At 37.8% G+C, this 22,317-nt stretch overlaps 7 protein-coding genes across 7 annotated transcripts; 2 read left to right on the top strand and 5 right to left on the bottom strand.

The window, feature by feature from the left end:
• The first annotated feature begins 2,612 nt into the window (after positions 1–2,612).
• Positions 2,613–3,942, top strand: LOC108813794 (40S ribosomal protein S13-2). The gene is made up of 5 exons (XM_018586449.2): positions 2,613–2,718; positions 2,832–2,904; positions 3,252–3,390; positions 3,478–3,664; positions 3,751–3,942. Exons 1-5 carry the CDS (start codon positions 2,696–2,698, stop codon positions 3,782–3,784), a joined length of 456 nt encoding a protein of 151 aa, XP_018441951.1. The 5' UTR covers positions 2,613–2,695; the 3' UTR covers positions 3,785–3,942.
• Positions 3,943–4,073: 131 nt separating this feature from the next.
• On the bottom strand, positions 4,074–5,913 carry LOC108813793 (uncharacterized). The gene is made up of 8 exons (XM_018586448.2): positions 5,520–5,913; positions 5,325–5,435; positions 5,100–5,247; positions 4,915–5,004; positions 4,785–4,839; positions 4,562–4,684; positions 4,405–4,461; positions 4,074–4,310 (listed from the first exon to the last, which is right to left on the bottom strand). The coding sequence occupies exons 1-8, from the start codon at positions 5,747–5,749 to the stop codon at positions 4,186–4,188; spliced, it is 939 nt and encodes a 312-aa protein (XP_018441950.1). The 5' UTR covers positions 5,750–5,913; the 3' UTR covers positions 4,074–4,185.
• Positions 5,914–6,331: 418 nt separating this feature from the next.
• Positions 6,332–9,417, bottom strand: LOC108812301 (transketolase-2, chloroplastic). The gene is made up of 6 exons (XM_018584530.2): positions 8,672–9,417; positions 8,499–8,589; positions 8,314–8,419; positions 7,800–8,231; positions 7,575–7,728; positions 6,332–7,472 (listed from the first exon to the last, which is right to left on the bottom strand). Exons 1-6 carry the CDS (start codon positions 9,146–9,148, stop codon positions 6,513–6,515), a joined length of 2,220 nt encoding a protein of 739 aa, XP_018440032.2. The 5' UTR covers positions 9,149–9,417; the 3' UTR covers positions 6,332–6,512.
• A 786-nt stretch (positions 9,418–10,203) lies between these two features.
• On the bottom strand, positions 10,204–12,365 carry LOC108812304 (DNA repair protein RAD51 homolog 3). The gene is made up of 9 exons (XM_018584534.2): positions 12,065–12,365; positions 11,866–11,952; positions 11,675–11,797; positions 11,573–11,606; positions 11,425–11,495; positions 11,116–11,342; positions 10,910–11,041; positions 10,745–10,811; positions 10,204–10,676 (listed from the first exon to the last, which is right to left on the bottom strand). Exons 1-9 carry the CDS (start codon positions 12,174–12,176, stop codon positions 10,501–10,503), a joined length of 1,029 nt encoding a protein of 342 aa, XP_018440036.2. The 5' UTR covers positions 12,177–12,365; the 3' UTR covers positions 10,204–10,500.
• A 151-nt stretch (positions 12,366–12,516) lies between these two features.
• LOC108812302 (probable tRNA N6-adenosine threonylcarbamoyltransferase, mitochondrial) lies at positions 12,517–15,264 on the bottom strand. The gene is made up of 13 exons (XM_056988598.1): positions 14,921–15,264; positions 14,806–14,850; positions 14,587–14,661; positions 14,340–14,436; positions 14,181–14,271; positions 14,053–14,102; positions 13,778–13,968; positions 13,622–13,707; positions 13,460–13,535; positions 13,301–13,384; positions 13,115–13,229; positions 12,947–13,035; positions 12,517–12,853 (listed from the first exon to the last, which is right to left on the bottom strand). The coding sequence occupies exons 1-13, from the start codon at positions 15,203–15,205 to the stop codon at positions 12,701–12,703; spliced, it is 1,437 nt and encodes a 478-aa protein (XP_056844578.1). The 5' UTR covers positions 15,206–15,264; the 3' UTR covers positions 12,517–12,700.
• A 115-nt stretch (positions 15,265–15,379) lies between these two features.
• On the top strand, positions 15,380–17,459 carry LOC108813568 (protein GRAVITROPIC IN THE LIGHT 1). The gene is made up of 2 exons (XM_018586153.2): positions 15,380–15,532; positions 15,867–17,459. Exon 2 carries the CDS (start codon positions 15,936–15,938, stop codon positions 17,205–17,207), a length of 1,272 nt encoding a protein of 423 aa, XP_018441655.2. The 5' UTR covers positions 15,380–15,532; positions 15,867–15,935; the 3' UTR covers positions 17,208–17,459.
• Positions 17,460–17,719: 260 nt separating this feature from the next.
• Positions 17,720–20,843, bottom strand: LOC108806198 (methionine aminopeptidase 1A). The gene is made up of 16 exons (XM_018578245.2): positions 20,670–20,843; positions 20,412–20,462; positions 20,109–20,294; positions 19,948–20,023; positions 19,704–19,751; positions 19,499–19,543; positions 19,316–19,415; positions 19,192–19,243; positions 19,063–19,104; positions 18,912–18,973; positions 18,722–18,820; positions 18,573–18,646; positions 18,433–18,502; positions 18,262–18,327; positions 18,078–18,166; positions 17,720–17,993 (listed from the first exon to the last, which is right to left on the bottom strand). The coding sequence occupies exons 1-16, from the start codon at positions 20,741–20,743 to the stop codon at positions 17,916–17,918; spliced, it is 1,212 nt and encodes a 403-aa protein (XP_018433747.1). The 5' UTR covers positions 20,744–20,843; the 3' UTR covers positions 17,720–17,915.
• Positions 20,844–22,317: the final 1,474 nt, after the last annotated feature.

The following is a 22,317-nucleotide window of genomic DNA, read 5'->3' as shown; positions in this document are numbered from 1 at the left end:
TCACAGGTAGTAAACCCAGCCTGTCACATCTTGTTTGGATGCATGGCTGTATGTATGAGTACGATGTTTCATACAATTCAAATAAATGATCATTATATTGAATATGTTGGTACTGGGTAGGCACCGCATTCAACGGACTATCATCCTTGTTTTGTCTTTGAGCACATCTATGTATTTTGTTTTGTTACATATCGTGTCTAGATCTAAGTGGGACTATTAATAGCAATACTATTTATATGTTGATGTTTTCTTCTTCTCGTATATGCAGACGTTGAAAAACGAAAATCATGTGTGTTCGATGTTTTCTTTGATTTATTATATCTTGTCCAACACTATGTATACGCGTGCCTATTAATTATCAGATGTTATAAAATCTCGACATTTTCAAATGCATTACTTTTTATTATAGTTTTCACTTTTAACGTTACTGCTTATTATAGTTAAGTATATCACGTATTTCAAGTTTTCGATTCACATTTGCGCTAGCTCGTTAAGCAATACGAAACCACTAGTAAACAATAACTTTGTTGTCGTATGCATAAAAACAACATATAATCTGAAAAAAACATTTCGAGTTCAGAAAATTCAAATATAAAAGGTAAGATTTGATTATTTCTTTTGTCTCTCCTAACACGGGAAGACAAAACGGAGTAGTGTCCATGATCGAACACAAACACTATGCACGCTAATGATTACATTTTGTAACGTACTTTATATATGAAAAATTCTGACATGAAAATATTTAAATTTGTGTAATAGTTAATATAGTACATACAGACGGTGAGTTATATCAAACAAAACTCATGTCAAAATACGATCAGTATTTAAAATATAATATGAGTTAGATCTTTGATTATGGTGGAAATAATAGTCTTCTCAGATCTGGCAGATATTTATTTTTGTTCACATAGTTGACCAATGCATGCCACTACCATCCCTCTGTATTGATTCGTAAATCGTAATGATATATCATAGTCATCTAACCCAACATACCATATATACACCAAAGATCAAAAATTTAACAATTTCAATTTCTGGTGCCGTGACATAATGGTCTCTGATCTATTATCACTATGACGTAAACTCGCAAATTTTTTTGCGAAGCATATAATAATAGATTAAAGCATGGTTAACTTGGAACTGTATTTATTTGTGAGAGTTCGTATATTTAGTTATAGAGGTTCCTTTTGGTTTAATAAAGGTCCCAAATTTAAGCCTGCAAACATTATTTTAATAAAGAATTATAACTATATAGAAGAAACTAATGTCTGAAAAATGTATTTTATAGTAAACTGAATAAGAATAGTATGAAAAATATGATATGATTATGATGTTTGGTTCACGGGAATCGAGTTTTATTAAAGACCAATAAACCAAACAAGTCGAAGACAATATTAAAGTATAAAGTTTCACAAGCATTCACTGCATACTTAAGGACATTTTGTTTATATGCTAACTGAAGGTTCAGTTCTGCTAACAGGAGACCACGTGACCAAGACAAATGCTTACTTTAATTAGTTAACAATAATCCCATCGACAATAGATATCTTTAAAAGTTTTCTATTGTGCTTTAACGACTTCACTCATATATTTCCGAGTTTCTCTAAACCTTTAACTTCAAATTTTTATAGATTTTTTTTTTCTTTATAACTCAAGAATAGATCTCAGGTCCACAAATTTAAACTAATTCTTTGGAAGCCTATGATCCATAGATAGTTCATAGTTCTATGCATTGGACTTTTGAAATGGGCCAAAAACAAAAGTCTATATCTATATAGATGTTCAGAGACATCATGCAAGTAATTGCTTTCAGCAAAATTCGAATTTGCAACCTAGATACAACCGGAAGGAGTCCATCCTTACTATTAAACCATCAGACCAAGACAAATGCTTTTAATTAGTTAACAAAATCCCATCGACAATAGATATCTTTAAAAGTTTTTTATTTTGCTCTAACGATTTTCACTCGTATATTTTTGAGTTTCTCTAAAATTTTAACTTCAAAATTTTGATAGATTTTTTTTTTATAACTCAAGAATAGATCTCAGGTCTAAACAGATTTAAACTAACTTTTTGGAAGCCTATGATCCATAAATAGTTTATGCACCAGACTTTTGAAATGGACCAAAAACAAAAAACTATATCTATATAGGTGTCCAAGACATCGTGCAGTAGTTGCTTTTGGCAAAATTTGAACTTGCAACTTAGATACCGCTGGAAAAAGTCCGTCCTTACCGTTAGACCATTGATGTTTTGAACTTTGATAGGCTCTAAAATATATTTATGTATCTTTGTAACCGAAATACTTTATAAACTAAAAAAAATCTAATCGAAGGGATTCAATTAACCAATCTTATTAATCCCACATCATATATGGCTGGGCTTCGAATTCTTTATAGAAAACCACCGTAATGAATTCTTAAGAGTGATAGGCCTTTAGCTAAAAAAAGTAAATAGAGATCAAAAGGGCTTTTTTTTTTATCAAGGGCTTATTTTTAATATTCGGCCTTTTTCTCTCTTTTCGTATAGGCTGTTAAAAACAAGATCAAAAGCCCAATAACAAACGAACGTAGGCCCAATTAGAAACGATGGAAAATTAGGGTTTACTATATAAAAGGCTTCTTCCTGGACGCGCAGCAGGAAGGAAAGATCTCATCGAGACAGACAGTGAAGAAAACTCTTCTAGTACTTCAAGATGGGGCGTATGCATTCAAGAGGGTTCGTCAAAGTTCTTATCATCTTCCAACTCCGTTTTTTTTTTATAATTCGATTCAGGTGTCTACTGTGATTCTTATCACTTCTTCTTCTTCCCCTCATTTTGTGTTATGTAGAAAGGGGATCTCTGCATCTGCTTTGCCGTACAAGCGTTCACCTCCCGCTTGGCTCAAGACCACCGCGCTCGATGTAAGTCTTCTCAGACATCTTAGTTTCTTTGATTCGTGTTTATTTTGTCCGTGTCGAGACATTTGGCTTCAGTTCTGTCTTCGAATGTTGTCTTCTTATTTATTTATTTCTCCACTTTTACTACTCCTAGAATTAAGACCAGAACATGTGATTAAAATAAACACATTTAAACACGAATACTGTGTTTTTTTATTCTTGTTAGGATATTAGCTTCAGTTCTATATTTCATAGTTGTTGTCTAGTATTAAGACCAGAGCTTCGGAAACTATGGTTATGTTTTTTGTCGGAACGTTTTGATTTTTATTATACTTGGTGGTCTGATCATTTTGATACTTCTGTTAAAACAGGTTGATGAGTCGATATGCAAGTTTGCAAAGAAGGGTTTGACACCTTCTCAGATTGGTGTCATTCTCCGTGACTCCCACGGTATCCCTCAGGTCAAGAGTGTTACCGGTAACAAGATCTTGCGTATCTTGAAAGCACACGGTTAGTGTTTTTTAATCTCTTTTATCCTCCTATATATGCTCTATATATGCAATGAACTTATAAGAGTGTCATTGTTATTGTGAAAAGGTCTTGCACCTGAGATTCCTGAGGATCTCTACCACTTGATCAAGAAGGCAGTTGCTATCCGCAAGCACTTGGAGAGGAACAGGAAAGACAAAGATTCCAAGTTTAGGTTGATTCTTGTTGAGAGCAGGATCCACCGTCTTGCTCGCTACTACAAGAAGACCAAGAAGCTTCCTCCTGTCTGGAAGTAGTAAGTTGCACTATAATTTTTCAAATGTGTTGTTCTTTCTTATCCTTAACTAAAGATTCTTGAATATGTTTTCTTTTTTTTTGCAGCGAGTCTACTACTGCCAGCACCCTTGTTGCTTAGAGAGAGCACGGATTGAATTGGAAGTTCTTCAAGAACTCTCGTTTCTATTCACTTTGTGTATCAACTGGATTTAATTTCTCATTTTCGTGTTAGTGCTTGTTTTGTTTTGTCATGTCACAATTGTGGTTTTAATCATTTTCAAGGAAACTTAAATTTTATTGTCAGGGTTATTAAACACACAAAAATCACAGATAGAATATTCATTAGTTACAAAGTTTCTGCAAACATGGGTTGCACTCGCAATGATTGATCAAATGTTGATGTATCAAACAGATGAGACAGGTTAAAAGAAGAGATAAAAACATGATTGATTTATAAAAAAAGAAAACAATTGCAGAAACGAGATTAAGTGGTGATAATTGTACATCTCATAAGTCACTGTTGTCGTCCATAATAAAAAATCAGAAAGGAATTGGTTGCCGACTAGGCCAAGACTCGATCTTTTGGAAATACTCAACAGGCACTACACCATCAACACCTTCAGTCAGAATCACCTTGTTGTCTGAAATGTAGAACGCAATCCCATCTATAGAAAGACCAAACGTGAAACTATAGTGTTAGAAGGGGGGCATCAATATTTTAATACAAATGAATTTGAGAAGTTCCAAGTACTAAAAAACCTTCAAGAGCTTTCTTGATGTCAAGGAAGATCAAGACATTAACATTCCTTCTCATGCCTTAAAGCCAAAATCAAGTCAAAAACTTGAATCAAGACAAGTGTGCATGCCATACGCAATTATTCTTGAACAGAAATAAGATCAAAGAGTAGAGCTTTACCACTAATCACTTCACCATCTGTAGGTAAGCCACAAGAAAAGTGAACATGGAGTCTATCCATACGCTTTAACCCCGATGCCAAGATGGATTCCAAATTCTTCTTATAAGTTCCATGCACACAAACTGCCATGCCATTACAACCAATCAAACGAACATGAAGAAAACAATGCGACACAGAACAGAACAGTAGAAGTAAAGATATACTAGTAACTGCTTTTTTGACCTGGAGCTTCTTCCGGTGACAGTATTGGTTTAAGTAACTTTTCAGATTCAACCGTCTGCACCACATGAAGCTATAAAAGTAAGAGACAAACGTACTAAAAATCAAGAGGCTTTTTTTTTTGTTTAATTACCGTGATAGAGTGGCCTTGGTTAGCGCGAATAAAGAGATCTCCATTCTCTTCAACGAGGCTAAAACGTTGCTTATTATCCCTTCTCACTGCCTGCAAAGTTAGATAAAAGGCACCAGAGGAGGAAATCTTCTTAATAGACAAAACAAGATACGATTTTGAAAGACTAAAGTGGGTGGAAACTTGACCTCTCTGATCTCATCAATGGTATGAGACTTCAACTGAATGTTTGCGGATGTTTTCAGATTCAGCTGAAGCAAGTCTTCGACTTTAACAAAGCCATCGCCTCTCATGTTCAGTCTCAGCTCAGTAGCCATGTGTCGCAAGATTCTCGTCCTAATCAAATCCAAAAACAAAACAAAAAAGAGTTCAATTTTAACCTAAAAATCCATACTTTAATCGAAATCACTTACAAGAGTCTTCCAAGTGCATCGATTTTATCTTTGCCTCCTCCTCCTCTGCCGCCACGACCCTGAGGTCGCCGACGATCATTATCTCTCTCGTTACCTCTTCCTCTACCGCCGCTGAATCCATCAGAACATCATAATCGAATCATGACCAAACCTTGAGGACCTTTTGAAATGCAAAAACAAAGGTTGACTCGTTACCTTCTGCTGGATTGAGAGAAGGAAGAGAAGGCAGGTTTGCTGGAAGAACCGAGATTAGAAGCATCCATGAGAGCAGAAAGAGGTGAAAATCTGGGGAAGGTGCTCAATGTTATACAAGTTGGAAGAGGACGACTACTGAAACGCAGAACACGACCAATCTTATACATTGAGAGTAGTTGAGACCACGACGAGACACTTGATCGGCCCGTTAAATTACGGCAACGACTCATTCATAATCGGTTTAATCCTAATAATATCCGGTTAAATAGCAATCTAATATACCGGGCTTTTCGTTTGGCAGCTTAGCAAACCAACTAAACTTAACAAAAGTAAAGTTCGAGTAATCAAATTAGAAAAAAAAAAGGATTTATAAATGGAAAAAGTATCGTCTCCTTGGTTGTGTTAATGGCGGCTTTACAAAAAAAAAAAACATAACACAAGAGAGGTTTGGTAAGGATTTACGAGCACTTTCTAATAGCCAATGAGCCACGTTTCAAGTATGTTCTCCACGTGGCTTAATTTTTTTTCTTTAAAGGCTTTAAGATCTAGTCTTTAAATGGGCCTCTACAAAGTTAACGGACCTTTTAACAAAAAAGCCCATGAACCACTTATGTTTGTTTGTAGTGGTATCCACCCTCCACCTACATGATATGCTACAAAATCTTTTTTGCTTTGAACATTGTCTTGTCTGTTTTGCTACTGGTAGCAAAGGCTTATAAGCAGAAAGATTACACTTGCCAATGCTATTAGCAGTGTTCTAAAAATTAGCTTAATCAATAATCCGATACAAAGCTCATAATTAACCCCAAAGATTTCTCGAACATAATGTATTAATATTTGTGTTTATGGTTTCAGTTACAACTTAACTTATGAGAAACAATTTTTTATTTTATTTTCCGTCTTCTTTACATTTTACTACTTGGACAAAGAAGACAAATGTTTAAGGAAGAACATCTCTCACTTCAAAACCAAACCCTCACCTGAAGATACTCTTTAGATAAGTGACTTAGCTGCTGCAACCACAGCTTCAACGGTGATACCAAACTCTTTATAAAGCTTCCCTGCTGGCGCACTTGCCCCAAACGAATCAACTCCAATCGATTTCCCTTTCCCTCCAACAATCTTCCCCCATCCAAATGTCGTTCCAGCTTCAATACTAACTCTAGCTGACACATCTGATGGCAACACACTTTCCTTGTATTCATCCGTTTGCTCATCAAACAGTTCCCAACACACAAAAGAAACGACTCTCACAGTCTTCCCTTCTTTCCTCAACTCCTCTCCAGCTTGAGCAGCAATCTCTAGCTCCGAACCAGTCCCAATCAAGATCACATCAGGTTTGTTACCGTTAGAGTTATCAGAAACGGTGTATCCACCTCTCTCGACGTTTTCAATAGACGTTCCTGGAAGTTGAGGCAGCTTTTGTCTAGACAAGGCTAAAACCGAAGGTGTGTTCCGTCTGGTGACAGCGATTTTGTATGCACCGGCTGTTTCGTTCCCGTCAGCAGGACGGAACATCATGATATTAGGCATGGCGCGGAAACTGGACAAGTGTTCGATAGGTTGGTGAGTCGGTCCGTCTTCTCCAAGACCAATGGAGTCATGTGTCATGACGTATATAACACCAGCTTCAGACAGAGCAGAGATTCTCATCGCAGCTCTCATGTAGTCAGTAAACACAAAGAACGTTGCGCAGTAAGGGATGAAACCAGGGCTGTGAAGGGCAATGCCGTTGCAGATAGCTCCCATACCGTGTTCCCTAACACCGAACCTAAGGTTCCTTCCTTCAGGTGTAGCGTTTTGGAAATCGCCAGAGGCTTTAAGCAATGTCATGTTGGAAGATGCAAGGTCTGCACTCCCGCCAAGGAAACCGGGAACGGCTTTGGCAAGTGCGTTAAGACATTGCTGAGACAGGTTTCTGGTGGCATCACCTGGAGACTCTGGTGTATATGTCTGAAAAAAAGTATTTGCCGTGAGTAAGAGCCATCTCCATAACACCAATTAAAAAGCTACAGATTATGAGAAGTAGATTATGAGAAGTTAAGTTATACTTACAGGAAGTGCCTTCTCCCAACCGGCAGGCAAGTCACCTGAGATGATAGATTTCAACTCTTCTGCTTCCTCTGGATACTGCTTCTCATAAGCTGCAAACTTGGCATTCCAATCAGCTTCAAGAGCAGCTCCCTCAGGGGTGTGACGGCTCCAATGGCTAGAAATTACCAAAAGCAGGTCATCATAACAGAAACATAAAACAAAAAGTGTAAGTTAGTTTCCACTTACCTCTTAACATCCTCAGGTACTTGAAACGGCTCATATGGCCATCCAAGGTTATTCCTGGTAGCCTCAACTTCCTTCTCACCAAGCGCAGCTCCATGGACACTGTATGAGTTTGCCTTGTTGGGAGATCCATAACCAATTGTAGTAGTTACTTTAATCAAAGTGGGCTTGTCTGTTACAGCCTTAGCTTCCTTAATAGCAGCACGGATCTCATCGTATCCATTGTTACCATTCTTCACCCAAATAACATGCCATCCGAGAGCTTCAAAGCGTTTGTCCACGTTCTCTGTAAAGGCGATCTCTGTGTCTCCATCGATAGAAATGTGATTGTCATCGTAGAAAGCGATGAGCTTTCCGAGTCCCCAGTGGCCAGCTAGAGAGCAAACTTCATTTGTAATCCCTTCCATCTGACAACCATCTCCAATAATGGAGTAACTAAGAATCCAAAACACACAACATCAGAACCAAAACACACAAACCAAGAAAACCAAACAGAAGGATTTAATATCATCATTACGTGTAGTGGTCGACGATTTCATTGTCAGGTTTGTTGAATCTAGCAGCTAGATGTTTCTCGGCAAGAGCTAAACCAACAGCATTTGCAATACCTTGTCCAAGAGGACCTGCAAAAACAAACAAACAAACATTGACATCAGACAGAGAAGAGAAGCTTCGGTAATTGAGAAGAACTGAAACACAAACCAGTAGTGACTTCAACACCAGGAGTCTCGAAGTTCTCAGGGTGTCCAGGGGTCTTACTTCCCCACTGACGGAAGCTCTTCAAGTCTTCCTCCTAATAAACAAATCCAAACGCTAAAAGTTTCTTTCTACAGAACAATCTGAAGCAATAGAGTGAGAAGAAGAGATCCACAAACCCTGACGCTGTCGTAGCCAGCAAGGTGAAGCAAAGCGTATTGCAACATGCATCCATGTCCAGCAGAGAGAACGAAGCGGTCACGGTTGAACCAGTAAGGGTTCTTGGGGTTATACCTCATGACCTCATCGTACAAGATGTGAGACATAGGAGCACAACCCATTGGGAGACCAGGATGACCTGACTTGGCCTTCTCAACTGCATCTATCGCCAGGAACCTGATGGTATTAACAGATTTATCAACCAGGGTTGAGTCAGTGGTTGCATCTGTCACCTCTACGGCGGCTGCACGAACGAGAGGACGGAGGGAGTGACTGCTCGTGGAGGCTCTGCGTTGACTGTGGAGGAAGGTGGCGCGTGGGGAAGTGGATTTGAGAACAGAGAAAGGTGGTACAGATGCGTGGTTTTCAGATCCATTGGGAGAGATGGCTCGAGAAAGGAGACCTTGAGAGAGCGCTAGAGAAGAAGTAGAAGCCATGGATCAATCTGCCTGTTACTTGAGAGAGCGCTAGAGAAGGCTTCTCTGCACTTTTATACCAAGAAGGGGAGAGAGAGATGATGAGCCAACCGATCAGATCACGCCAACTCCTCGTGTTCGTTAAAGGACAAATCAAGCTAAAGAAAATCTGACCGTTGGATTCAAAAAGAACAGAGTCTTTGTTCGTTGATCCTCTACACCTTTCAGCGATTTTTGTTTTTAAAGTCAAAATAAGAGAATAGGTGCGACATGAGTTGGTGTGTAAAGCAAAAGCCATGTTCATGACAAGGGTTGGTGAAGAATATAATTGCTTTAGGTTTAAGAAAAAACTAGATCTTGACCCGCCCAACCGGGCGGGTATTTATTTTATGTTTTTAGTTTTTTACTTATAAATGATATATTTGTAATATTTAAACATAAATTTAGATTGAAAATTAGCATTTGTAGTTATAATAAAAATTAAAAGTTAAAAAATATTTTTATATAAATTTTAAATTCCTGATTAAAATAATATAGAGATGGGTCATAACTTTTTCCAATTCCAAAATCTTAGCATTATTAATAAAAAATAAAATAATTTATAAATAAAATATATAAACATATTTGAAATTAAATAAATTTGTTAAAAAATATATATATATATATATATATGTGTGTGTAAATTAATATGTATTAGATAATTTTAGTATAACATTTTAAAACAAAATTTTTATTTATACTTTAAATAATTATATTATGTGATTTTAATCTTCTATTATATCACAGTGTATCATATAAAAATCTAATATTTATAACTAATTGGACTTATATTATAAAAGTGTTATACTAACAATTTATAAATAAAATATTTTATATTTTATTTATATGATATATAAATTGATTTTGATGTGTGATTTTTATTTTATTATTTATTTTAATAAATATTGAAAAATATTTAATGTTAACAAAAAATATATAAAGAAATTTATTTTGGTTAAGATTTATTCTATTAAAGAAATCTATTATTTAAATTAGGAAAATACATTAAATACTTAAATCTATCATTTAAATAAGGAAAAGACAAAATTCTCTATTATCTTTGTTACCAAACAATTTTTTTTTAAAGATATCCCTATTACCAAACAAAAGCTTAAAGTACTTCTACTTTAATAAGATAGATATTATTATTAGTCACTAATCCACCAACTCTTGTACCGGTTTAGATATTGACCGGACAAAACAGTCTCTTCAATCCAAATCAAAACTAAACCGTAGAAAGCTTACTCATGTGCTTGTGTTGTGTCTTTAGATCATCTTGACACGCAGCAAATTTAACTGTAGAAATGTGCTAGTGTTTAGGTTGTGTTGTGTCTTTACATCATCTTGACACGCTTGCTGCTTGATGAGGAGTTTCTTAAACCTCTGCTAGTTACAGTGTATGAAGCGGAAGCTGAAGGAAGTGAAGGGGACTTGTCGATATACGCATAACGCTCATCACCGTTCCAATACAGAATCACTCGGTTGGTGCAGGAATGAGACCAGCTATCGCCTGAAATAACAAATGAATGATTATTATTATTAGCAAATAGAGATATGGTTTGATCTGAGTTTGGTCACCTAACGCAAGAGCTAACTGAAACGAGCCTTCGGTGTACTTTGTGGTCACCTGGTTTAACAACACAACCTGAGAATGGAGCAAAAGAGTATGTCCAAGAGTTAGTTAGTTAGTTATGGAACTGATTTGTGACCTCGTAAGCAGTGAGAGCTAAGATAAATGCTTACAGCAAGTGAGAACTTTTTGGCAAGCTTCATAAACTTCAAAGCCATTTCGCTGAGCACTCGTGTCCTCTGAGCCAAGTCATCAAAGTCCTGACGGAAATGAAACGTGATACTGTCTACGATCACCACTTTAACCTGCAATCACTAAAGATAAAAGACTTAACATATCATTAAAAATCACATGATGAACTAAAAAGTATTGCACCTACATCTTTGTTTTCAGAGATGAACTTGTCAAGATGATTAACCAATGCGATTTGCTCGGTGTAACTGCAGACACGGAAGTAGAAAATGTTCTCCAGGATGTCTTTAGGTTTCAATTGCACTTGATTAGCTTTATAATGTTTGTGGATGTATCCAGTGTATTCTTCCATGTCCTCCACACAAGCTTCTGCTATCTGTAAAGCACGCTCCACCATGAAGCTACCTTCCGTATCTGCAGCACAACAAAACTCGGGTATCAACAACAATAAATAAAGAGTCCAACCACACCAAGTCGTTAGTAAGAGAAACAAAACCTATATATATAGCTTTCCCTCCAAGACCACCAAACTCACTCGGAATCTGAACATTCACAGAGAGCTGGATCCTGATTCCATTAATCCAAGTTAACCAAAAGTGTAAAAAGACCAATGAGAGAAAGTAAAAAAAGGAGACGTCTTTTACCCAATCTGAGTCTTGCCAATACCAGGCACTCCACCTGCAGAGAAATAAACAAAAGATTAAAACTACTTGTTGCTGCCAATCTCTGTGATGGTGATGGCTTACCAATCTCTGTAACATCCCTACAGCTTATTCCACCACCCAGGATCTTATCAAGATCAGAACAAGATGTAGTAATGCGAGGCAAAGCTTCCTCCTCGTGAAGCATATCCCAAGCATTCCTTGCTCCTTCAGAAATTTTTTAACCCTTTTAGTAATAATAGAGCTCCAAGCAGTTTCATCATATAAGTTATTACCATTTATAAGAGAAGTGGAGGAACCAGTGACTTGATGATTTGCCATCTTCAGAATCTCAAATGCTTCAGCCTCTGTGATATTTACATCTTAATTCACAACAAACAAACAGAGAGTTATATAAGGGATTCAAGATCTCTCTATTCAATTCTAGTGTGACCTGAACCTCCATGCTATCTATAGAGAAGAGAATCAAATCACCTCGAGCGAGATCGGTTGAAGAGACGGATGAAATCGAAGAGAGAGAAGTGTAACCGGCGGATATCAGCTTTCCTCTAGTCGAAGACGATAACGGTAGCGTCGACGTCTCCATGACCCGTCGTCGCGACTGAAGGCAGGTTTTCTTCAATCGCCGCTTTAAGCGAGTGTTGGTTGGGTTGGCGCCATTAATTGAGCAAAATTAAACCGGATACGTTAGAACAACCGGATATAAAAGATTAGCCATTGGTTTACCGAAATTGTTTTAAAAACTTTTGAAAAACTCTCTCTAGAAAAATTCTCCAACGCAGGAGTCTCTGTGTCTCCTGAGGCAAAAGATGGTCGGAGATAATCGAAGATGGGATCCAAAGGAACAAACTTAAAAACAACCCAAAATCAGTGTGGAGAAGCGCCATAACAACTGAAGATAAGTTTGAATCTGTGAGTCGAACAGCTAAAGCAACAAAACACACTGTAGACACCAATGAAGTTTGACAATTGCAGAGAAGCTGTTTCCACTCACCAAAAATCCTTAAGAAGTATGATTCTAATGCATTGCAGAGAAAGATTATTATTTAATAGATAAACCATTGGTTGGTTTTACTGAAATTGATTTAAATAATTAACCGGAAAAAATGTTTATATATTAGTGTTTGTTTGTTGTTGAAGAGAGTCTGCTCCTCGGATGATTGAAGTAAGAGAGGGATGAACCCGTGCGGTTCTCAAAGAACGAGCTTCGCTTCTTCCTTGTGCGAACTCCTCTCCAAGAGGCCACCTTGGTCGAATATCATACTATATAGTCACAACAACACACATCGATCATAATGTTAATAAGAGTCTTTCATCGTTTAAAGTATTTATTGAGCTTTTGTTTAAAGAACGCACCATGAAATCGTCAGGTTCGACTGCAGGTGGAGGTGGATCGAATCTTCCTACACGAAAATGCTCGAGACCAGTCCAAGCCACCATCACTCCTGTGAATAGATAAGATTACTCAACTGTTTATATTCTCTGTTTTTGATTAGCAGAGGAAGAAGTCTAGAGATAAACAACCATTGTCTGTGCAAAGGCAAGGAGGAGGGCAAACAAGTTTCAGGTTTTTGCTTCCGGCAATGTTGTTGAGTCGAAACCGTACATACTGGTTTGAAGCAACACCACCAGAGACTACCTGTAAAGATCAAAGAAATGTTTAGTGGACAGAGGTTTCTTTTTTCTTTCATTATTTGAGTCAAAACTCACCATATGTTTTATAGAAGGCTCGAGTTTCATTGCCCAGTCTATTGCTCGCTCACACTTTTCCTCCAGATGCAAGACAGCCACTCGCTGGTGAAGACAGACAATACTCAGCATTTTTACAATAACAAAAAAAAAAAGCATTTTGAGAGTGACATGTCTAACCTGGAAAGAAGCAGCAATATCAGCTCTGTTTCTTCGGTCTTCCTTTGTTGCAGAAGAAACAGAACATTTAGCATCACTGCACATCCCACCAAAACACACCATTTATTTATTAAGTACTAAGTTAACATAATAACTCAACAAGTTAAATATTAAAAAAGTTACATTTCTCTGGCTTCAATGGCTAGCCTCACTTGTGTCTTCAAACCAGCATAAGAGAAGTTGCAATCTTTATGGTTTTTCATTGGAACCTGATGATAACAAGGTAACAACATTAATAATGAGTAGAACAAGGAAAGAGCAAACTAGTTTCACACTTACATTAAACAAAACAGATTTGGAATCACCCTCAAGAGCAAGTTCTTCAACAGCTGGTCCGCCACTTCTGCGCATATCAAGGCCAAGCCATTTTGCTGTCTTGTCAAATGCCTCTCCTATAGCATCATCTACTGTTGTCCCTAGCTGTGTGTACTGACCAAGCTTATGAGCAAGAACTATAATATTATGCCCTCCTACACAGTATAAAAAAGAACATTGCTATTAATAGAAACCTAAAGCTCCCTTTAGTTATAGTTATCCTTCTACTAATGCAATACCTGATATGAGCAGTGCCATGAAAGGAAAACTTAATTCATGTTCCACTAATCTACAAAGGAGACAAATCAAAAACGCTGATGAGGAAATCAGAAAACCTCATATCTGAAGTAGTAAAGTGATCACATACCTAGCTACAAGGGCATGAGCCTCCATGTGGTGCACTCCAACGATTGGGAGATTAAAAGCACCAGCAACTCTGCGAGCCTTCTGCACACCAACTGCACTTTATGTGTCTTAGTTCTCTATCAAGTGCACTTTTATTATACGTTTTTCTTCTCCAACTTACCGCGAAGACAGAGGCCCAAACCAGGTCCAATGGTAACAGCAACAGCAGAGAGATCCTTCTCAGTCAAATTGGCTCTATCAAGTGCCTCTTGCACAACCTGAAACCCAATGAATACACATGTTTGTTTGTCACCAGCACGAAAAGAACTCAAGGAAACGATAACCTATGCACATATATATATAATTATATGTGGATACCGAATAGGCTTTTTGCAATTGAGAAAAGAGTCTAATATTGTATTATTTACCTTATCAATAACCCGAGAGTGTGCTTCTTCAGCTTGTTTGGGAGCCACGCCTCCATATAGGGCAAGCAGTTCTGCCTTAAATGTCAAACAATTCAGAGATCAGACACAAAGGTGAGAGTCTTGTAAACAATCAAATGAACCATCTCATGAGAAAAAAGAAATATAACACTTAGCACTTGTGAGGGAGCAAAAGCAAAAAGGAAGGATTTTTTTTTTTACCTGAGAAGAAATGACTTGACTAAGAATCTCCCCATTCCCTCTCACCTAAAACAACCAAGAGATTCCAATATCAGATAAGTTCCCCCACAACAAGTAAACGAAAATGGGAGCTTACGACAGCGGCGGCAGTGTCGTCGCAGCTCGTTTCGATGCCTAGAACAACCAAACCATCATCTTCAAGTTTCGAACTTTCCCTTTTGGGTAGTGAGGAAACTCTATTTCCGTTAGAACAAGCACGTGTCCTCTGTAAATTGGATGCAGAGGAAGAAGGAGAGAGTAGGGAGATTTTGGGTTTATGCTTATGAAAATGGTTTCTTTGCAGTCTTAGAGAAGGAGGAGACGCAGCTAGGAAACCCAATCGGGAAATCGCCGGAGAAAGTGTATGCAACAGCCTAACCATTTCAACCACACCGTCTGACAGAGAGAGAAGATGATGAGGCCGGCGTGGGGTTCGGAATAAGTGCCCCAATCCGGTTTAATCCAAATCTATTTTTGTTTCAAACCGAAATAATTGAACCTAGTCGATGTCCGGTTTAGACTAAACCACGACGATTCGGAACTCTCTGGTTTAGGAGTTCGCGCAAGTTGATTTCTCTTTCCTTCATTTCCTAACAAAAGCTATCATTATTCCTCTCTCTCCGTATCTCCTTCGCTTCCGGCGAGTGATCCGTCCTTGAGCTTTGATGTTACGTCTTCCCTCCACCTACTTTGCGTGAAAGCAGCGATTGTAAGTGTATTCAAAGCGAAACCTTCTTCTGTCTGAAAAAAAAAAGCGATGTTTAGGGTTTTATGTCTTTCTCTACACATTCTCCATAGTTTCTTAGACTACAAGATTGAATGATGATTCACTTCGAGATCTAGACAACACTAGATGGGTTTTATCTGATATTCTGAGTTTTAAAAAAAAAATAAAAAAAAAGACCATCTTTTCGCAGGAGGGTTTTGTCTGAAACAGAGAGATTAAGATGAAGATTATCATGTTCGAGATCTAGACAAATGAGTTTTGTCTGAGAGATTAAAATATTTTTTTTAAAAAAAACTCTCTTTTTTTTTCATTGCAGGAGTGTTTGGTCTGAAACAGAGAGATTAATAAAGATCCAATTTTTATTTTGGGTGGGTTTGAATCAAGTATGCTACCTAGTGGAGGGTTGAAAGAAACTCAACTCAACAACAACCAGAAGGTTCATCCACAACCAATGGAACAACAACAACAAATCAACCAAAACCCTGAAGCTATGGAAGCACTCATCTCCAACCTCTTCGGCAACATCTCCTCTCTCAAATCCGCTTACATCCAGCTCCAATCCGCCCACACTCCTTACGACCCCGACAAGATCCAGGAAGCCGACAAGGCCGTCATCTCCGAGCTCAAGAACCTCTCCGAGCTCAAGCACCACTACCGAGAGCACAACCCAAAACCCGTCTGCGTCTCTCCCCAGGACTCTCGCTTAGCCGCGGAGATCCAAGAGCAGCAGAGTCTCCTCAAGACTTACGAGGTCATGGTGAAGAAGTTCCAGTCCGAGATTCAGAACAAGGACTCCGAGATCACTCAGATGATGGACAAGATCGAGGAAGCCAATCAGAAACGTGTTAAGCTCGAGAAGAATCTCAAGCTGAGGGGAATGTCTAACGAATCTAGTAGTAGTGTGGAGTTTCCTCCTGACTTGACCGTTGAGCTCTTTATCTCTACCTACGAAGCTGCTTCCAAAGCGGTTCACGATTTCTCCAAGCCGTTGATCAACATGATGAAAGCTGCGGGATGGGATCTCGACTCCGCGGCTAACTCCATCGAGCCTGAGGTTGATTACGCCAAGAGACCTCACAAGAAGTATGCGTTCGAGTCGTACATATGCCAGAGGATGTTCGGTGGGTTTCAGCGCAAAGATTTCTCATTAGACTCAGCAGAGAGTGCAATGGCCTATGATGATGACGACACTGAGACGTTCTTCCGTCAGTTTCTTTCACTGAAAGACATGGATCCACTAGATGCTCTGTGTGCAAACCCGGACTCCAACTTTGGCAAGTTCTGCAGGAGCAAGTATCTCATCTTGATCCACCCCAAGATGGAAGCTTCTTTCTTCGGAAACCTGGACCAGCGTGACTACGTGGCGGGAGGTGGGCACCCGAGGACAGGGTTTTACCAGGCTTTCTTGAAGCTGGCGAAGTCGGTGTGGGTATTGCATAGGCTGGCTTACTCTTTTGATCCGGCTGCGAAGATATTCCAAGTGAAGAAGGGGAGTGAGTACTCTGACTCGTACATGGAGAGTGTGTTGAAGAACATAGTTGTGGATGACAAGGGAGAGAGCCCGAGAGTTGGTCTTATGGTGATGCCTGGGTTCTGGATTGGTGGAAGTGTGGTTCAGAGCAGAGTTTATGTCTCAGGTGTAAAGGTTGTTGAATGAAAGGAGGTTCTCTGGTCTTTACCTGATACCTGAACCTGAAGAGGGAATCTCAACAACTGTTTTAAAGCTTCCAAGTTTTATTGTTGTCTACTTGTTATAAATTATGTAATTCTGTGAAATCGTAAGCAAAACAAGTACTCCCTCTGTTTCAACAAAATGTATGTTTTGAAGTTTTTGCATGTATGTATTAAGAAAATGTATTAAACTTTAATTATAAAATACTTTTTTTATATGATGAACTATTTTTCCCAATTTTAGTCAATTGAAATTCAATAATTTATCACTTATAACTTTTTAAAAATGTAAAAATATATCATTTTGAAACATTAAAAAAAATAAAACATTATTTTGAAACAGATAAAGTAGTACTTATTGTCCGAATCAAGAAAAACCAAACGAAAGTTGGAAACAGAAAACAAGCTTAATTTCAGGTTCATGTTTAGATTATAACTTTAGCCTCAAAAATTTCTAAACACTAGATATTTTGAGAAATTTTTCATTGAGACATAAAATCTGAAAATTGTCATTCAATTCAGTATAGATAAATATCGGTAGGTTCCTTACATTTCAATCAAAACACTAGCGCAGATTGTTTCTGCTTAAAGTTACATAAACAAAAAGGGTGACAACAACAAAATGGTCTTCAATGGGGAAAAAGGTAGAAACGCTATTATCCCAAAGTTTATGAACCAAACCGCACACTTAAAATCACTTCTTAAGCCAAGGGAATACGTCTGGTGATGAAGGAAGCCTCGCCGTTAAAACCTCAACACCTGTCTCCGTTACCTGCAAAAAGTTGTATATGGATTATTAGCCTTTGATTAATAACCAAATCTGGTCTCTCTTTGTTATGACACTTAAGGGTTTTACCAAGAGGGTATGCTCAAACTGAGCACTGCGTTTCCCATCTGCAGTAACTGCGGTCCATCCATCAGGCCATGTTCGATCCCGCCACGACCCTATCATGACAATGTCCTCACGTGTTAACTAGAGAACCTCAATAGGGATAAGTAGAGCTTTTAAACATCTAACGAATGAAAAAAACAAAACTCACCTGCGTTGATCATTGGCTCGATTGTGAAAGTCTGACCTGCTTTCATCACTCCAACTGCTTTGTTTCCTGATTTTGGGGGTTAAGGACATTTATAAACTAATAAGCTAACAAGCATACAAACATAACAGGTCCTCGGTTCTTTGGATTTTCAACCAAGACACAAAAGGATACTTGCATAGTGTGGAATGTTAGGAGCGCAATGGAAAAGATCCCCAATTCCATGACCACAATAGGATCTCACCTGTTCAATCACCACAGTAAGTTATTATCTAAAGTTCTACAAGCAGATCATGTGAAGAGCTAGACTTTACCACTGATAACCCAGACATCGTAGCATGACGGTTGACTATCTCTCCTATTTCACGGAATCTAACTCCAGGTTTAACTGAAAAAGAATAGAAACGATCAGGATATACTTAACATAGACAACAGTCAAAACACCAAAGCTAACAACACCTACCAATTGCTATGGCTTTCTCAAGGCACTCATATGTGCACTTAACCAGTTGACGTGATGCTTCGTCAACATTTCCAACAAAGTATGTCTCGTTAAGGTCACCTATCCACAAAATCATTCTGTGAGACAGATATCTCCTTTGGTAACCAATATCAAGATAAAAATAATCAATTTTCTTCAGGAGAATACATACCATGGCAACCTTTATAACAGACTGTTACATCAACATTCACTATATCTCCATCTTCTAGTTTCCTGGAGCAATTAAAGTACAACGAGTCATTAGAACAAAATTTAACGCTATTTTGTCAGAAAGTCTAAAGAGTTCCAGACAGTACGTATACCTAGCATCCGGAATTCCATGACAAATCACTTCATTAACAGATCTGAAAGGGAACATTCAAAAGACAACACTTTAGACGCAGAGGAATTGCATGGTAGGGGAAAAATGGAGATGCATAGGAAGTACCTACGTGCAGCAAGATTTTGGAAAGAAGTAGTAGTTGAGGGGTGACGGGTATCCTCCTGCCAGAGCAAAAAAATTATATAAATAACAGTTATAGTGCTGCGCAGATGAAGTTCCTAAAAAGTACAAACCTGCTGCGATTGTTGCTTCATGAACCACTCGATCAATCTCATCAGTTGTCACACCAGGGCGAATCACCCTAGCGGCTGCATCCAATACCTCCCTGGCAATCTGATAGCAGAATCAATTCAAGTGAGACCTTGACAAAATATTAAGACAGCTGGCATTAAAGCAAAGAAGAAATTAACACTAACTTTACAGGTCTCGCGCATTCTCTGAATTTGCTCCGGCGTTTTAATCTACAACACAAGTATTAAAACCTTGTTAGTTGTACGTGACAAAAATGAGTATCAAATGAAGCCAAACAAAATATCAACAAAGAGATACAGAGTTTGAATCATAGATCTAGATTCAAGACAACTTAATGAACATAACCTAATGTATTAGAGGAACACCAACCTCAACAGTATGCTGTAGCTCGCTATTTGGTTCAATTTTCGGAGTGCCCTGGAAGTGAAAAATGGAAGAAAATTTGTTAGCAGCTTATAACATGGGATAGTTGAAAACGATCGTCATTGCAAGTCAATCGAACTGTTACATAATATTAACAGCTCACGTGCGTTGACGCTAAGCCATTCTGAGCCAAATCAACCTTGGGAGTACTAGTGAAAGAGAAAAACAAATCCAGGTGATAGGGACTTACATCAATAGCCCAGTCAGGTTTTTCAATCTCAGCAGGCACAATACGCTTGGGAGATATGAGATATTGCTTTAGTGGACTACACAAAAAGCAAGAAGAAGAAAAATAAATCCAAAAATCAAGAAGTAATATAATATCTAATCAACTAGTCAAGCAATACGAACCCTGTCCAATCGAAATGTGGAAGCTTATGCGTTCTACCCTGCCCTCTCCTGACACAGTAGAGCCAACCTTGAGAAACTAAATCAGAGTTCTGATCACCGGGAAGGGAATTAGCAATTGAAGAGAGCTGAGCTTTCACATGAGCTGATTTGTGTGAGCTCCACGCTGCTTTGAAACAGTCTTGAGTACTATTATCAACAACAAAAAAAGGAAAATCAAAATAAAAATCAACACTTTGAAGAAGAGAAAAAAAAAAGACGAAGAGGTTGTAAGACTAGCCAAAAGGTTAGAGAGAAGTCATTTACCAGAAAGAAGCTCCTTCACGAGGAAGCTTCAGTTCCATGCATTTCGGACACCTGTGAGCATTAGGGTTTGAGAATCATCAACACATGACTGAATCAAAATTGAACATGAGCATCACATGATTGACATGCCATAATCAATAGTTATCGATTCTATACAGGAATCTAATTCTGGAGCTAAATTATAATTAACTATGCAAGACAAGTCCAAAGAAGAAGAAGAAGAAGAAGAGGAGGATGGGGATGGGGTAAATAACGTACTGAAGAAGCGCTGGCTTGTCGCAACGAGCACACGAGAGAGTAGCGATGGTCGATGCATCTGATTCACCGGCCATCTCGATTCCTTTGAGTGTCGATCTCTCCTCTTTAGCTCAAAGGCGGAGGAAGGAAGAAGATGAATGAATGAAGAGAAGGAGACGAGAAATCTAGGGTTTATCGAACACACTGAGGGATGTCAGCGTCCCCGAAACGGCGTCGTTAGCCTTTTACTTAAAAGTTTCTTAACCCCAAATAGATGCTGGGCTTTAAAAGGCCCCAAATCAATGGCCGGACATGACCCAAACCCGAAGTCGACAACTATATAAACCAACCACCCGTGTGGACCTATTTTACTACCTGAAAAAACGATCGGTCGGAAAAGAAAGTACATGTACTCTCGTTGCACTTGTATGCTGCTTTTGTCTACGCATTCGTTCATACTAGCTAGTACATGTTACAGAGAGTGTCTTAAACAAGTTGTTTTTTTTTTAAATTACTTCTTTTAACACATTTTTTTAAAAAAAATACTTGTTAACTATTGGATATTTTCTTAAAATTGAAACAGTATTCATCTTCGTAAATAAAAATTATTAAAGTTGAATCAGCTGAAAAGTTCAATGATTACTTGAAATCTACGACAAACTATATATCGATATGGTCTGTGAAACACTATAAAGTTTTGAAATATAGCGACTGATTGTTTGATGGTTACCATTATATTATAAGTTTTCTTATAACCGAGAAATTTCAAATAATTGTTTGTGTCATAAAAAATGTTTATAGTGCCATTCCCATTCCCATTTACTATATCGTTAATTGACCTAGTTATCAATGATGAACAGAAAAAAAAAATGTATGTTAGGTTAACCAATTTTGTAATAAAAAAATATTATATACAAATTTTCGTTTGTTGCTAACAAACTACATAGCACCATTTTCATATCATCAAAAGCTTTATTTCTCAAGAAAACACTTATCATATAGATATATATACATATATCCATAAACGATCATTCGTTTAGCAGATTCATTAAATCCATCCACCATTAACCTATAGTATTTAGATTAACGTTCTTAGCAAAAAAAAAAACCTATAGTATTTACTAAAATTTCAGTTTGTTATTAAAACATATTTGTAGTCAATAGTAATTACAACGACACTATCTGAAATGATTAGCACCGAGGACGAGAACGAAGACATCCAAACAAAGTCTTTGCGGGCCTCTCGAACGGAAACTTGAATTATAAGAAATCAGTACCTTATACTGAACTTATTGTGACAAACCGAGTCTTCCATTTCAATAATTAGATTTCAATTTAATATTCGTATGTCCTTGTGATAACGAGGTCTTAACGATCTTCAGTCGTCTAATTATTGCTACAGTCGCTTCTATTCTTTTTTCTTTGCGTGAGAATTTGAAAAACTATTTTGTTCTCATTCATATGCATATATAATTTTTACATGTTATATATAAATTCATGCTGCAGGGCCGTGTCGTCATAAAATTTGTGGGGTGCGTATATATATATTGATGTGTCCCTGTAAATGAACAAGCAATATATAGGCTGTAACTGGTTATCAATTATAGAAATATCATGAATAAATAGAATTGGAAAAAATGGGATGTAGAAAAATGGAATGAAGGAGGTT

Source organism: Raphanus sativus, chromosome 6, assembly GCF_000801105.2.
Source record: "Raphanus sativus cultivar WK10039 chromosome 6, ASM80110v3, whole genome shotgun sequence".
NCBI lineage: Eukaryota > Viridiplantae > Streptophyta > Magnoliopsida > Brassicales > Brassicaceae > Raphanus > Raphanus sativus.
This window is presented reverse-complemented; position numbering and strand designations above follow the sequence as displayed.

Excerpts from the sequence above, each read along its gene's own strand:
- LOC108813794 (XM_018586449.2), top strand. The coding sequence starts at position 2,696 with ATGGGGCGTATGCATTCAAGAGG. Across the intron at positions 3,391-3,477 it reads GCGTATCTTGAAAGCACACG|GTCTTGCACCTGAGATTCCT; the intron begins GTTAGTGTTTTT and ends TATTGTGAAAAG. Across the intron at positions 3,665-3,750 it reads CTTCCTCCTGTCTGGAAGTA|CGAGTCTACTACTGCCAGCA; the intron begins GTAAGTTGCACT and ends TTTTTTTTGCAG.
- LOC108813793 (XM_018586448.2), bottom strand. The coding sequence starts at position 5,749 with ATGAGTCGTTGCCGTAATTTAACGGGCCGATCAAGTGTCTCGTCGTGG. Across the intron at positions 5,436-5,519 it reads TTCTCTCAATCCAGCAGAAG|CGGCGGTAGAGGAAGAGGTA; the intron begins GTAACGAGTCAA and ends TGATGGATTCAG. Across the intron at positions 5,248-5,324 it reads GATGCACTTGGAAGACTCTT|GACGAGAATCTTGCGACACA; the intron begins GTAAGTGATTTC and ends GGATTTGATTAG.
- LOC108812301 (XM_018584530.2), bottom strand. The coding sequence starts at position 9,148 with ATGGCTTCTACTTCTTCTCTAGCGCTCTCTCAAGGTCTCCTTTCTCGA. Across the intron at positions 8,590-8,671 it reads CTGGCTACGACAGCGTCAGG|GAGGAAGACTTGAAGAGCTT; the intron begins GTTTGTGGATCT and ends TTTGTTTATTAG. Across the intron at positions 8,232-8,313 it reads GAAATCGTCGACCACTACAC|TTACTCCATTATTGGAGATG; the intron begins GTAATGATGATA and ends TTGGATTCTTAG.
- LOC108812304 (XM_018584534.2), bottom strand. The coding sequence starts at position 12,176 with ATGGAGACGTCGACGCTACCGTTATCGTCTTCGACTAGAGGAAAGCTG. Across the intron at positions 11,798-11,865 it reads CTCCACTTCTCTTATAAATG|GAGCAAGGAATGCTTGGGAT; the intron begins GTAATAACTTAT and ends AAATTTCTGAAG. Across the intron at positions 10,677-10,744 it reads TCAGTTAGCTCTTGCGTTAG|GCGATAGCTGGTCTCATTCC; the intron begins GTGACCAAACTC and ends TTGTTATTTCAG.
- LOC108812302 (XM_056988598.1), bottom strand. The coding sequence starts at position 15,205 with ATGGTTAGGCTGTTGCATACACTTTCTCCGGCGATTTCCCGATTGGGT. Across the intron at positions 14,103-14,180 it reads GCTCATGCCCTTGTAGCTAG|ATTAGTGGAACATGAATTAA; the intron begins GTATGTGATCAC and ends TCTCCTTTGTAG. Across the intron at positions 13,708-13,777 it reads CCAAATCTGTTTTGTTTAAT|GTTCCAATGAAAAACCATAA; the intron begins GTAAGTGTGAAA and ends TGTTATCATCAG.
- LOC108813568 (XM_018586153.2), top strand. The coding sequence starts at position 15,936 with ATGCTACCTAGTGGAGGGTTGAAAGAAACTCAACTCAACAACAACCAG.
- LOC108806198 (XM_018578245.2), bottom strand. The coding sequence starts at position 20,743 with ATGGCCGGTGAATCAGATGCATCGACCATCGCTACTCTCTCGTGTGCT. Across the intron at positions 20,463-20,669 it reads GACAAGCCAGCGCTTCTTCA|GTGTCCGAAATGCATGGAAC; the intron begins GTACGTTATTTA and ends TAATGCTCACAG. Across the intron at positions 19,244-19,315 it reads TGAAGCAACAATCGCAGCAG|GAGGATACCCGTCACCCCTC; the intron begins GTTTGTACTTTT and ends TTGCTCTGGCAG.